At 38.7% G+C, this 14,255-nt stretch overlaps 1 protein-coding gene across 5 annotated transcripts in view; it reads right to left on the reverse strand.

Annotated features, from left to right (window-relative positions):
- sptbn2 (spectrin, beta, non-erythrocytic 2) overlaps nucleotides 1–14,255 on the reverse strand; it is a 50,785-nt gene that overhangs the window by 16,654 nt on the left and 19,876 nt on the right. For all 5 annotated transcript variants that reach the window (XM_023153762.3, XM_012922661.4, XM_012922662.5 and 2 more), the window contains 5 exons: nucleotides 2,210–2,361; nucleotides 1,791–1,964; nucleotides 1,402–1,493; nucleotides 1,232–1,312; nucleotides 92–207 (listed from right to left, as the gene is read on the reverse strand). In XM_023153762.3, the coding sequence (XP_023009530.1) occupies nucleotides 92–207; nucleotides 1,232–1,312; nucleotides 1,402–1,493; nucleotides 1,791–1,964; nucleotides 2,210–2,361 (615 nt within the window). The remainder of the gene's footprint in view (nucleotides 1–91; nucleotides 208–1,231; nucleotides 1,313–1,401; nucleotides 1,494–1,790; nucleotides 1,965–2,209; nucleotides 2,362–14,255) is intronic.

Consider the following 14,255-nt stretch of genomic DNA (forward strand, 5'->3'; position numbering starts at 1 on the left):
AGGCAACAGCTTAGTGCCTTAGCAGACAGATCAGGCCATCAATGTGACTTACAAGAGCGCTTTTGTTGTTGTTCAGGCTTTAAACACTCACCTTCTGGGTCCAGCAGCTTGGTAAGCCCCAGTTCCTTCTCAGCCACATTGAAAGCATTTTGGAGATTGTAGTGAGCGTTGGACCTCTTCAGGTTGTCAAACTCAATCAGGTCGGGTCTGCAGAGGATTGGAAAAAATTGTGACTTTAATGAGAAGGGGTTACAGAAGAGTGCAAGGTGCAAGCAAATACGAATATCGGCTGACTTATTGCAACTTGTTGTAGTACAGAAGAAAATGTTTTCAAGCCAAGGTGCATAAAATGTTCCTCTAGAACTGGATGAAGTCATCTGCATGAAAAAAGGCTTCTGATCATGGATGAAAACCACACCTGCAAACTAATGCCTGAATGATGCTTTCATTTACAGTTGCTGGTTGGTGGTAGAAAAGTATGAAAGGCGTTCGGGTGAGTATATTTTATTAAAACCTATAGGATATTATAGCATGAATGCATTCACAAAAAATAAAATGAGGACAAAAAGGACTGAGCATAATGTAATTTCTTGCATGATAATGTAAACGACAGACAGCTCAGTGGTTTGCGTAACTACCCTACGGCTCACTAACTGCTCTGAAAGCCATGTTGGCTTTCATCTATCAAGTATCACCCTTATCACCCTCACAGTATGCAGTCATTGTAAGGAACAATATGCTCTCCTCTGTTTGAGTCATATGTGTTTAGGCTACACCTTTGGCTTCTACTTTACAGCTCCATTTAAATGTTAGCTATTCATGAGTTACCAGCAGAGTGTGCAACTGGGGTATCAAGTATGGCTCTTAATAGAAAATAAGTGGGTTATAATTTCTGTGATCTAGGTCATCTTATTCCCTATTTATTTTCATCCTTTCAGGCATACTGCAGACTAAAGAATGGGAGGAGCAAGTGGAGACCTAAATAGAAAAGGGGATAAAAACACCCCAGAGATGGGAAATGGTTCTGCGACAGGTGCTCCTCATTACGAAGGGAATGAAAACCATTAAAATACAACACTCCCTTTTGATTTGGAGGATGACTAAGTTATCTAAAACAACCTTACAGTAAGAAACAAAAACTGCAATTACACTGAATAAGTAAATGCTTAAAAAGGGCAGCTTTTACTGTAGCTGTTATCAGTGATGTGAAATACATGAAGAAGTCAATGACCTGTGTTTGTGCACGATGGCATTGAACGCTAGACCATCTCTCCAACTGGTAGTGAAGTTGTGTATATTCACATTTGGGTATCTGAAAAGGGCAGATAAGAATTCATAAATCATTAGCTCAACAAAGAAAAATTCAACCCTTCTGGTTCTCTTTTACTGCTCCTTTCTTACCCAGCAGTTTTCATTTGGCACCAAAGCAGCAGCGCATCTTTAGCTGATTTCTTCTCCTTATTGTCCTCAGTTTCCACACTGATGTCTTGAATCTGTAAGTATGGTACACATCCAGTCAGGTCGGAGCTTCAATAATAACTGACCTTCAAATGTTATTGCAGTAGTGGGGTGTATAACATTTAAGGAAGTCAAGTAACAACAGTAAGTTCATAACTACAATAATGGCATAAAGAATTACTTTTTAAAATTATGTTAACTTTTAATAATTCAGTTTTTCTGGGCATGGCTAAATCCAGAGACCTGACATCCCAAAGCCCAAGTTCAGCAACATGGTGACTGAGGTGAGAGGGAAAATCTGTAGAGCTCATCACAGCTACTTTATATATTACCTGGAAGCGAAGGATGATGGTCCAGATGAGACCCAGGGTGAGACGGTGATTCCCATCCACAATGTCATGTGAGCCCATATTTTCCAGATGAACTTTTTGCTCCTTAAGAAACTGTAGGGCTTTGTCAACATTTTCAAGGCAGTGGATACGCATGCGGCCCTTAGTAGGTTTTGGCTAGGGGAAGCAGCAGAAAAATACAAGTTGACATAGGTTGACATTGTTGAAGAAGACAGGGCTTGGCAGGAGTTTAAAAAAAGAAAAGCAAGTAGAAGCAAAAGAAGTAAATCACATATTTTTTTAAAAAACAAAAAACAAGAAATGAAGCACATGATTTCTCCTTCCTCCTGACTTGTGAGGGTCATCCTGAGGGTATGGGTCAGGATTGGGACATAAAGCATTAGTTCCTCTGTGATACTAACCAGCTGTTCTCCTGAGAGCACTTCCAGAAGGCGGATTAGCATGCGCCCATCCCGTAGGTCGGTGTACAAGTCACCAATGCGACAGGTCACTCGGCCTAAGTGAGAATTTACCCATTTGGTAAAGGTTTTCTTCTGTACTGCTTCACGTTCATCTGCAAAGGATGAAAGAAAGAGAGGGGGGTTAAAGTCTTTACACATTACAACAACATAAACTTTACTACGAACTGTCTTCAGTGCCATTACTCTGTAGGAAATGCATATTTACAGTAAAAAAAAGAAAAACAAAACAAATGTCTATAGTTTTGATCACATCTGAGCTCAGCCAGGAGACAGTAAGTCATAAGGACTTAAGCCCCTGCCCTGTGCAGTTCATTTCACAGACAAGCTATGCCATTAAGTCTTTAGAATCACTAGTGACAGCTTAGTGAGAGGTGCTCCCCCCACAAACCACAGTTTACCGATAGCTCTGCTAATGTGTGCATTGCTAATTACTCTGAAGACGTCAGTTTAGAAACAAGACTGTGCAAAACCAGCATGAAGTAATGGCATTTAGTGAGTACTTTTTATTGTTCCTTTGAAAGAGCAGGGCTGAAAAAAGGAATCACAATAAATTAAGCTGTAACAGCAGCTGAGACATATGGACCGGGGGAGTAAGAAGCTAATCCTGCTCCACCACCTAACAAGGTGACCTCATTTCTAGGATACAAGGTCTCCCTGCCTTTTCAAAACACTATTCTAGCACTGTACTTACAGCACTGCACCTAATGCAAGAACAACTTAAAATTAGACATAAAACAGGGCAGAAGTGCAACTCAAATCTAATGAGTCAAATTTAAGAAACTCTCCATTGCAATCTTGCGCCCTCTCGCTAGTGAGGTCAATCAGTTTGTTCATAAGTTAGTAGTTAATTAGTTAGTTAAAAAAAATCTCAAAGGCGTTGCATGTGGTGCTGTTCAGGAGCACTGTTTGTTTAAGAGACCGTATTAGTTGCTGCATACGCTGAATTTGCATTTTGAAAACATCAACACTTGTTCATTTGTCAAAACTCCCCAAGCAGGAGGTAAGGCCTGGCAATGCAAACTACTTTATTGCTCTAATGAAACATTATGCAAAGCTGAGACTGCCCACTCAAAGACCTGTCCGATACCTAGTCAGTTCATGCAGGAGTGAGAGGCTGCAGTGAATAAGCTTAACAGTGATAACCGTGAGATTAGAGGTCAGCATCCCTATGGTAACTTTAGTGGACTAAAAAAAACATATAAATACATATTAAGCTGACTTCATAACCAATTGTTTGCACGACATTTACTGAAATTGACCGAAATACAATAAAAGAAAGTAGTGGAAGGATTACTGAGTCACTTCAAGGTTTAGTCATTTGTATTTCTGATTATTAGATGGATCCTAAGCTACTCTGGAATCAGTGAACAATCTAAGCTGAACAAGCTGCAGTAACCAAAGACTGCTGTTGCGTAATCAACTTGCATTAACGGTAAACTCAAAAAGCAGAACATTTTGAAATCTCATGCACGTCTCCATGGGTGGAACATCAAATCAGTGGTATAATTATTTCAGACTGAAGGTGCTTCATCCACACTGCAGACAGCGCTCTTTGTTTCTTGTAATGTTGCGCGCACAGCAAACTTCAAGTAATCTGTAATTAATTGTCCATTTATAAGTATTTTCATTTAAATAAACCTTTCATTAAGCATGACCTCTCGCAACCAGGCCCATGTGGTGTTTGTTAATATTATATTAACATGGTATCAATGATGTATATAAATCCCATGAGCATCTGACTTGCCAGACTGCCAACTACAGAAGGACAAACTTGTCGAGTCTCATTCTGCCCACTGAGACTCATGTTACAATGTCTTTCTAGCCATTTCACAACCTTGAAATGAAATCTCAAGGACTGATCACACTGCCAAAAAAACATCACCAAGAGAGCCTAGAAAAGACTCTGCATCAGCCTTATGGCGTATGGACTGCATGCTCAACCTAGTGAGCTAAACAGCCACTCCAGTTTTTATACATTTTTAATTAACTGATTAACGTATTTATGTTTTGAATACATTCACTTAGATTGTTTTACTGAAACAGCTCTGAACTGAGTGTCTCAACGAACATTTCCAAATAACAACAAGCACTTATCATGTCAGAATTTCACACAAAACCACACAGGAAGATGAAAGGAAGTTAAATTTACATACAACTATAAAGTATTATTTACTGATAATGTTATACCCTGTTGGGTGGGGCAGCAATTACTGAGAACATGTGCATAGAGTCACTAGAGTACCAAATAAATAAACCACTGAGTTAATACTCAAAATTATAATGCAGAAACCTTGGTACAGATTGCCATCTGACTGTGTTCACTGGATGCACAAAAAACATTTCAGTTAACAGATACAAAGATACATATAGGAAGTCAGCAGAAATTAAATAAATCAACACACTGAATGTTATGACAAAACCAAGCCAAAGAGTTTGTAAAGCTGTGATTGTTCCTACTACCACTAGAACTGTAGTAGTACTAGGTCAGAGTAATACTAGTAAAGGAATAGTACTCTATTGATCAGGCCATTGTCTTAGAATGGCTAAACAGAACTCACTCTTAAGTTAAAGATATGACGCGTGAGTCCATTTAAAGGTTAAAAAAAATGTACAAAACTTCATTTAAAGCAACTCTGATAGTGATACTTGACAATATGTGCAGACACCTGGCACTGTTTATTACATGGTTAGTACCATTCTTAGACTAGTCAGAACTACGAGGAGAATGCATTCTGCCCAGACACACAGGTTCCTTAAAGAATACATGCAACCAGAGACTGCGACCACCTACGAACATGACGGTGAACAAAAACATACAGACAGCACAACACCAGAGCAGCTTCAGGACAAGTCTCAGATTTTCCCTGAGTTGCCCAGCCAGAGCCGAAACAAAGTCAACACAATACTCATATTACACCTATGGAGAGAAAAGAAAATGCTTCCCATCCAAAGTAATAAAAGGTCTTTACTTTTGTAATTTAGAGATTTAAGTTTTAGATTTTTAAAAACCCCAAACCCCCAAAACAAACAAACATCTTTACAATTAATGATACTATAAAACTGAATGAATGATAGAATGAAGAATCTAATTCAGTTTAGATAAGACGTGAAATGTTTGCTTTTTTTTAAACTTGTTAAATTTTTAATAACAGAGTTATACAAACAAAGACAAAAAAGCAGGTTGTAGAAAGAAATGTTAACTCAAAACAGGCGACAGGGCCGGCTACAGCCATGGCCTACAGGCATATATGGTGAATAGCTGGAACTCAGGCTACCATTTCAGCTATCAGCCCGACAGTCCTGAGGATAGGTGTGTTTTTACCAGTTTTACTGGAACTTAAGAGATACGCTGAAAAACAAGGAATAGCATTGTCATCAAGCAGCTACTCAGTCAAAGAGCTTTAGTATAGGATAGTTCTCTAGATGTTGCCATGGGATGAGCTAGTAGTGGATTGTGGTTTGGGCTTTGGTTCTTACACCTTTTAATAATAGACTCTAACAAAGCCTCCTTTATTTGTTTCCCCATATTTCTCGTGTCTAACAATGACAGATTATTCAGTTATTAAAGGATTGCTAATCAGTATGAAGTTGTTTAATAAGCCAGAAAATAAGGACTTCTGTTGCACAGGAGTGCTGTGGAAGTGGCTACATTCCTCTTAAGGCTTGGTCATGTTGTGACATAGCACCCAGCAATGAGGAGGAGGCAGTGGGTTGGTGGGCAGGGGTCCTAAAAACCCCCATAAAATGCTAGTACCTACCTCGCCTGTGCTACACTCCTAATAACAATGCTGCCGAACAAGAAAACCAGACAGACAAACACAGACATCAGTCTCTGACGTGTTTGCTCATTCAAAGCAGTCAAACACAAACCTGTCATCAGAGGTGGATATGGTAGATAAGTGTAAAACTACTGCAGCTGTTGCTTTTGCAAGTGCAAAGCATGACACGTCAACTGTAATGTTAGTTCGTTCACATCTAATTGAAATTTTACATTTTACTAACCTGCTTAGCTTCCACAACAGGAAGTCTGGTGGTGCACTATGTATTTTGAAAAGTGTGAACACTGATGCATGATGGTGACAAAAGATAAAGAAAGCTCAAACTATGCTCTACTTATAGTGTCAAATGTCTCACGTCATGTGAAACACCTTCAGGGTTTCCAAACACTGTTAGAGAATTACACAACAGACAATATGAGAGAAGAGTGAGAAAACTGGGGCTTTAGAAGCCAAGTCTGATAATTACTAGTTTGTCTTGCATTGTCTTAGCTCTCTTCTTCAAATAAAAACACTAAAATAAGTCCGCAAACTTCACAGTTTAAAATAAAAGCTCTCACACTACTATTCATTGTGATAACACCGTTGATTTACTTGTGTTTACATACCTGTAATTAGCACTAAATAGACAGATAGTGCTCTGGATGTTATATAAATCCTAGCATATACCCCATGTCAAATGAGGATTCAATCTACTACTATACTATTTATTTTTAATTCAAAAACATATTAAACTGGATACCCTACCACTAAATGATTTCACAGCACATGTGTCTGACATAAGAGTAAAATGTACCCGTATTTAGGTATCACTAAAACGAACATTATAAATGTAGATTTAAGATCCTGCCTATCATGCATTTCTTGCTCACTCTTTTGGAGTCTCTTTGTGCAAGGTAGAAAAACAAGTAATTAAAATTCTAAATGTCATGTTTTTCCTCTATAGTTTACTAATAACAGATCAAAACCTGTGGTTAAAGTCATCGCTAAATGTTTCAAAGGCACATTCAGGCATGTCCAGCCACTTTGAACATGTTCGTGTCTGGTAGTAAGCTTTAAGTATATGTCAGAGTGAGGGAGGTGAGGGCCTGTCTCAGCCAGTGCCCTCTTTACAATTGAAGGTTCGGGGGTTTAGTTTGCTGCTGCTTTTCTATTTCACTGTCAAATGAACTTGGGCACTGTTGATAACGATGATTATCTGCAGGTAATCTGAACCAATATGCCGCCAGACTTAATCCTGTCTGTGTGGCTCATAGTGCCCGGGATCATGTTTGGTGATAACATGGAGACAGATACAACACTAACACTGACTTAGTGGCCCAAGGCTCAGAAGGAAAACCATAAAGACAACAGTCTTTATCAGCAGTGGCAGTTTATGGGGTCATATAAAGTTTAGGATATCATTTGTAGGAAGTTATTGGTTTTTTATTTATTTTTGGGGGGTTTTTTTGTTTTGTTTTTTAATATGCCAGCATATAATGTGCTGTTTTAATTCAGTGGTCACTGCTGCATCAAGGTGTAATAAATAATGATCACAGGAAAAAAAAAATCACATGACTGTGTACATTAAAATATGTTTTTTTTACTTGCTGTGACCCCGCAGTGTGCAGTGTAACTGAGACAGAATATTGTTTGGCTGGAAATTTCACACTCACACACACTGTGTTCAGTTTGCAAAAAACAGGACTATCGTTTCAAAAACATGTTTGCTGCAGCACAGCATGTGATCATCATGATGGTTGCCATCTCGGCCTGTCAAAAAAGCATTCATACAGCAAAATGTACAAAACATTTAAAATAACCCTGAAATACGAGGCAATAAATCAACTGAACAAAATCAGTAATCATCACTTTTTGATTAAGACTTTGAGATTATTATCCACTGCTGACAATGTCACTGATAAAATTAATTTCCTTTACGAGCCCACGTCAAGGTCAGAATTGTTTGTGTGTGTTACTGTATACACAACAGAGACTGGAACAGGACTTAATGCCAGCACTGTTTCTGCCCGCGTCGCTCATCAAATCTTGTCTGTTTGTGCTGTACATCACGAAGACAAAGCATTAGTGAGGGGGGGCAGAGGGCAACTTCTAATCCTTTGTTTCTTATGAATTCTGCATCCATGCACTGCGTTGGATGACAGTGCATTCTGGACTCCCAGTGGCATCACTTCTGCACGCTGGACAAGGAGCGACGCCATCCATAAATAACTTTCCACAGTAAGCACTTCAGATAAAAGGAAAAAATGTACACTGCAGATTTTCTTCACCTTTTCTAAGTAGGATCACCCACTGTCAAACACACTGGGCCATTGTGTTGCGATTTCTTTACTTACTCATAAATTCAGGCCCCTTTTCTTTGGAACCAGCTCCCAGTTTGGATTCAGGACACAGACACTCTCCCCACTTTTAAGATTCGGCTTAAAACCTTTCCTTTTTTGATAAAATATTTAGTTAGGACTGGATCAGGGGATCCTGAAGCCTCCCTTAGTTATGCTGCAATAGGCATAGGCTACTGGGGGCTTCCCATAATGCACTGAGCATTTTTCTTCTGAACTCACCTTTTTGTACTTGCTATGTGTTTGCACACCACTCTGCATTTAATCAATAGTTATTAGTAACTTCTTTTCCACAGTGTGTCCTGTCTTTCTCCCCTCAACCCCAAACTAGCTGTGAACCAGGCTCAGCCTCCCTGAGCCTGGTTATGCTCGAGCTTCCTTCCTGTTGAAAGAGAGTTTTTCCTTCACACTGTTGCCAAGTACTTGTTCATAGGGGGCCGTGTGATTGCTGGGTTTCACTCTATTATTGTAGGCTCTTTACCTTATAGTAGAGCTGGGCGATAGAACGATAACGAACGATCTGAATAACTTTTTCTCGATAGAAAAATTTAACTATTGCGATAGACCTCACCGCTCTTGTCCTCTTAAAAAAAAAGAAAAAAAAAAGAACAGCCAATCCAAATTAAGTAGCGCAGAGCTGAACCAATCACAGCGGCTTTTGTCAGACTAAAGTAACTGTTAAAACTGTTTGAAAAGCTCAGCTATACAACAAGGAGAGATTGAGAATTTCCTTTTAGTTCTCAGTTTATTTGATATTGACAAAAGTTAGTCAGTTTTGTCTGTTCTTCTGTAAAACAAACTAAGATTTATTTTTAGAATTAATATTTTGTTTCTAAGTGGAATTGACAATTTAGTAGTCTGTGTTTTTTGTTCTATTTTGAAACTTAAACGCTTTAGCGGCTGCCTTTTGTGTAGTTTGCAATATTTGCCTTTATTTATCTGAAAAAGTCTCATGTTCCTTAAGTACATCTACCCTGTTGAACTTATTATGGGAAATAAATATTTAAATCAAAACAAGCTGCTGATTATTTCACATTTTACTTGTGAGCAACGGCACATTTAAATCTTACAAATATAGTTATTTGGCTTATATCATGATAGATATCGTTATCGCCTGAAATGAAAAAACATATCGTGATATGAAAAAATCTTATATCGCCCAGCTCTACCTTATAGTATAAAGCGTTTTGAAGTATGTGTTTGTGCTCTATAAATAAAACTCAATTGAAACTGTATATGTAGAGTAAATGAAAAATCAACACTATACTACATCAGGATTGTTGGGTATGTATAAATGCATATTACTACAATATGCATACATTTATTTATGGATGCATGTCAAGTTTTATACTTGATATCTGCCTTTATAACATACTGCATATTTAAGTAATTCTGCATGAATGTATAACATGGCAGCTTCTCAGGAGAGCAGGGTGGTTAGCACTGTTGCCCCACCTTCTATGTGGAGTTTACATGTTCTCCATGTGCCTGTGTGAGTTCTCTCTAGGTACTCTGGCTTCCTTCCACAGTCTAAAGGCAGAGTTGCTGATGTTAGGTTAATTAGTGATTCTAAGCTGCCTGCAGGTGTGAATGTGAGAGTGAATGGTTGTCTGTGTTTTGGCCTTGTGATAGACTGGCGACCTGCCCAGGTTATACCCGGCCTCTAACCAAATGACACCTGGGATAGTTATTGGCTCGATCACAACCCTGAACTGGATAAGCAGTTAAGAAAAATAAATGTATGGATGGGTGGGTGGGTGGATGGATAGATAACTTTGTGCTGAATCCATTATGTACATAAAACAGCAAGATATTTCACATTCTGTGTCGAATGGTGACAACCATCTAAGGACAAAATATTGTTGGTTGCTGCAAATAAAATCATAAAATTGCAGGTTTTACCACTGAAAATTCTAAAACACACACACAACAATCACACTACAGCACTACACGGGTCATTTGGAACTAATCTGGAAGCGCCATGAAGCTCAGAAATCTATAGTCAGTGATTGGCTTGAACTGTTGGCTATCTGAAATTACAGAGTAGACCCAAGGCACTCATTAAAGAGATACCATGAAGTACTTAGAGAGAAAAAACTCCCACAGACAAAAGCAGCTTGTAATCTTTGTGGTTAGTGGTTACCATTCTGCACTGACACCAGTGGGTGGTTTCAATCAACACTAACTATGGTGTGGGGTGCCATGAGCAATGCAATCGTTTTACAGAAGTTGTGGGAGATGTTGGTGTTTGTAAATATTTTTCTACCAGTACGGGGAAAACAACACATGATGTACTCATTACCTGGAGCCACCAAGCTAAAAATTAACGCCACATTGGCAGAAATCTTTCTCAGTCCCACGCTAATCATTTTTCCACTGTAAGTGAAATGTGTTTCTACCCGTCATTTCACCACTGCTTCTTCAACTTAAAATATCTATCTACTTGGAAGTCAACAATTTGTGTTGTAAATATCTACAGTGTTATAGTACCCTGCCACTGTTTGTGTTTATTCAGTGCCATTTTTATATTCTGGTTTGATTTCATTCTTTGCATTTTTGTGTGAAATAGAAATGTCTTGTCTGTGCAAGTGAGTGAAACACAGATGCGCATGCTTTCACATTCTTCTCCCTATAAAAGCGGAACTTCCCTTCCTTCACTTATAACTTTGAAACTAGGGCTGTAGTAAAACCGCCGCCTTGCCACATGTGGCATGAGTTATTCTTGCACTTTTAGCAGCTTGAGGTTGCAACTTTAGAAGCTTGCCCAACTTTAACGGGTTTGTTATTACAACTGACAGGGAGGGTATGACAGAGAGACCTCCTCTCCTTTTTAAATCGTACTGATGGAAGTGATACCCTCCTTCAGTCACATTTCTTTGTGGAACTTTCAGCTGCACGTGATAATAAAGGAAGATGGGAGAAATCTAGACTGGGCAAGGCCAATCCCATGAGAAAAGAAACATAAATAAGCATCCCTTAACGATAACTTCTGGACCCATGTGGCATGTAACATGTAAATAGGACAACATTCATTATACCATTGTTGTCTAATGACCTCTTTCTTTCTGCACTTTACAAACAAAGAAAGTTATTGTGCATGTCTGCACCTATGTTAAATCTTCACCCTTGCTGATGTGACTCTCAGTTACAGCCAAAGGCCACAAGTCACTGAGCTTTCACTGAGACTTTTAGAAATATCAGGTTACAAACATTCAAAAGTGTCTTGCTAGATTTGATATTTGAGCAAAATGCACCACTGATGTCCCCCAGTATTAATTCATTTTTTTAATTATGCAGAAAAAGTAGATAAACACAACAACATTAGCCACTTCTTTATGGAGAGTCAACAGATTATATGAACTAAATTAGTACAGGAAATGCATATCAGGCTGAGAATCAATTATTACACACTACAGTGAGAAATCTGTGGGTTCAGTTCAAAATAGCCTATGCTGCAAAGTATATATGGACACCTCGTCACTTTGTCTATTTGAAGGCTTTAGAGAAAAGTACTTTCTGTTTGAACAATGCCATGCTGCTAAGGCCTGCTGAGTGACAGTACTGCCAAAGTCCACAGTGGCTAAGAAAGTGACCCTTTGGACCAACACTCTGTTGTCTAAATGCCCTTTTACACATTTCCATTAACCTCACAGCATCTGAACCTGTTAGCTTCAGTCTGACTGGGCACCCTGATCCCTTCTCTAAAAGCAGTCTTACTTGGCTGAACTTGGTAACACTTGTATATCACGTTCAATACAAGCACAAGTTACGACGGCATGCAGCCACATTAAACAGGGGCATACAGTTCAGAGATAGACACAAGATTGCCACATACTGATATACTAAAGCATGCAGACGATGTGACTTTTGTGGCTATCAGAATGAAGCCAAGGGTAACACTGACGTAAAAACAAAATGAAATGAATGAATGCTGTCACTAAAACAACAAACCAAAACTGATGAAACAATGCCAAGTATGGCTGTTTGACAAATTATAACTCTTACCCTAATTACTGATGAATTGGGATAGTGAATGAAAAAAATATTCATCTTGGCTCTTGCCTGAAGTAAAAGGCTGAACTTTGGTATAGATTTCCTCCAATGTACTTTACACACAAAAGGAATATAATACACAGTGTGATCTGGGCAACAGGAAAAAAAACTTCCCTCCAACCTGTAACAGAGACTACTGACAGAAATGGCGTAAACCACTAGGCCTGGTTTTTCATTAAACATGTCTGCTTTGACCACTGTAATATAGTTATTCAGTTTAACTTTTACCATTTAGCCATCACTTACACAACAGCCAGAAGATCCTAAACATGACTTCTTGTTGGACTGGTACTGGGCCCGATAAAATATTTGCCCTTGTCTGTGTTAAGATTTCTAAAGTAACTGTAGCATATTGCACAACAGAGATGACGTTTGTGTTTAAAATGACAAAGCGCTAATTTAATCTTGCAAAAAATGAAAATTGCAAATGAATGGCAAATATTTCTAATAAAATGTAAATGATGCAATGCAAAACCTTTTTGCAAATTGGTGCTATGACAAAACTATGTGAGTGCACACCATATCCTTCAATTACACCAGCTCTCATGATTCAACATGAGGGAGTGACACAAAGAATGAGCCGCAAGGGTAGTCAAACTGGAAATGCAAGTGGGTGTTGACAAGATGTGCTGTGCATTTAGATACATGTGTATCATTGCATTTATGACAAATTTTACCCAAAACACATCTACGCACAAACACGTCTATCAAAGTAGAGGTAGATCATGTGTAGCTCATAGTCATCTCTCCAACACATTAGACAGAAAGTATCTTTGTAATAGGGAATCATTGCTACTAGCTTGATGACTAATCTCTGAACCCATACATTTGCCTGTGAGTTACAGGCTGAAGTTGAAGAAAAACATGCTGGAATGTACCCCTAGCTTACCGGTGAATGTGGGTGCAAGATCAGTTTAAGAAAATGCAGCAACGTTTATATATTCTTAAGGAAAGTGATACCATTTGTTATGTGGCTCTTATCTCCAGTGAAAACTAGTGGTGTTTTGAGTTAAGATGTAAACATTACTTCACAGATAAGAAATAAACCTTCTTTCAACAGAAACCGTGTCTATTTCCGCGATAATCTTGCGATAATGTAGATATTGGCCAACGTGTTGGTGTGCAACAAGAATGTCAAACCTGCAAAGAAAGTAGAAAGTAGACCTGCCCTTCAAGTAAACTTGAAGGCAGTTCTCCATCCCAGATGGCAACCAGGAATAGACTGATCTTCATGCACACAAATGGCAGGCCAGTGTCCCTCACACTACACACTTTCAAATACTGTAAACCTCCACACTTTAAAAACTGTTTTCAGGTAAACATATTAACTGCTATTTAGCACAAGCTTTTACAGACATTAGTTAAGAAAGTAATTGGATTAGTGTAGTTAAGAGATTAATTTTAAGGGAACCCTGTAAGTTTCAGCCTAAGATTCTTTTCCCATGGCCTCTGATTTCTATAAGCTAGATCTCATAGACTTGGCAGGCTTCAGTGAGTAACAGAGCTGTGTATTGTAATAAGATAAGAACGGACAGGTGGCGCAGTGATCAGGTACCAGACTGACTGCCTGCTTTAGATATGAGCCGAGAGCCTACTGTATCTCTTCCTCATTTCTCTCCTAGCTCAGAAAAGGTTCATAAGTAAGAAGAATTATTTCAACCTCATGCTGATAATTACCTCATCCAGGGGAAAAAATAAAGTCTTTTGCGGCCTTAGTTACAACTCGAAGCACCTGCACCCACAACTACTGCATGCCAAGTAGTAGATTTCTACTCAATATTTCCTGTTTCAACAAACAACAGAATACGTGTTTGCTGC

The sequence above is a fragment of the Maylandia zebra genome, linkage group LG10, assembly GCF_041146795.1.
Source record: "Maylandia zebra isolate NMK-2024a linkage group LG10, Mzebra_GT3a, whole genome shotgun sequence".
Lineage (NCBI taxonomy): Eukaryota > Metazoa > Chordata > Actinopteri > Cichliformes > Cichlidae > Maylandia > Maylandia zebra.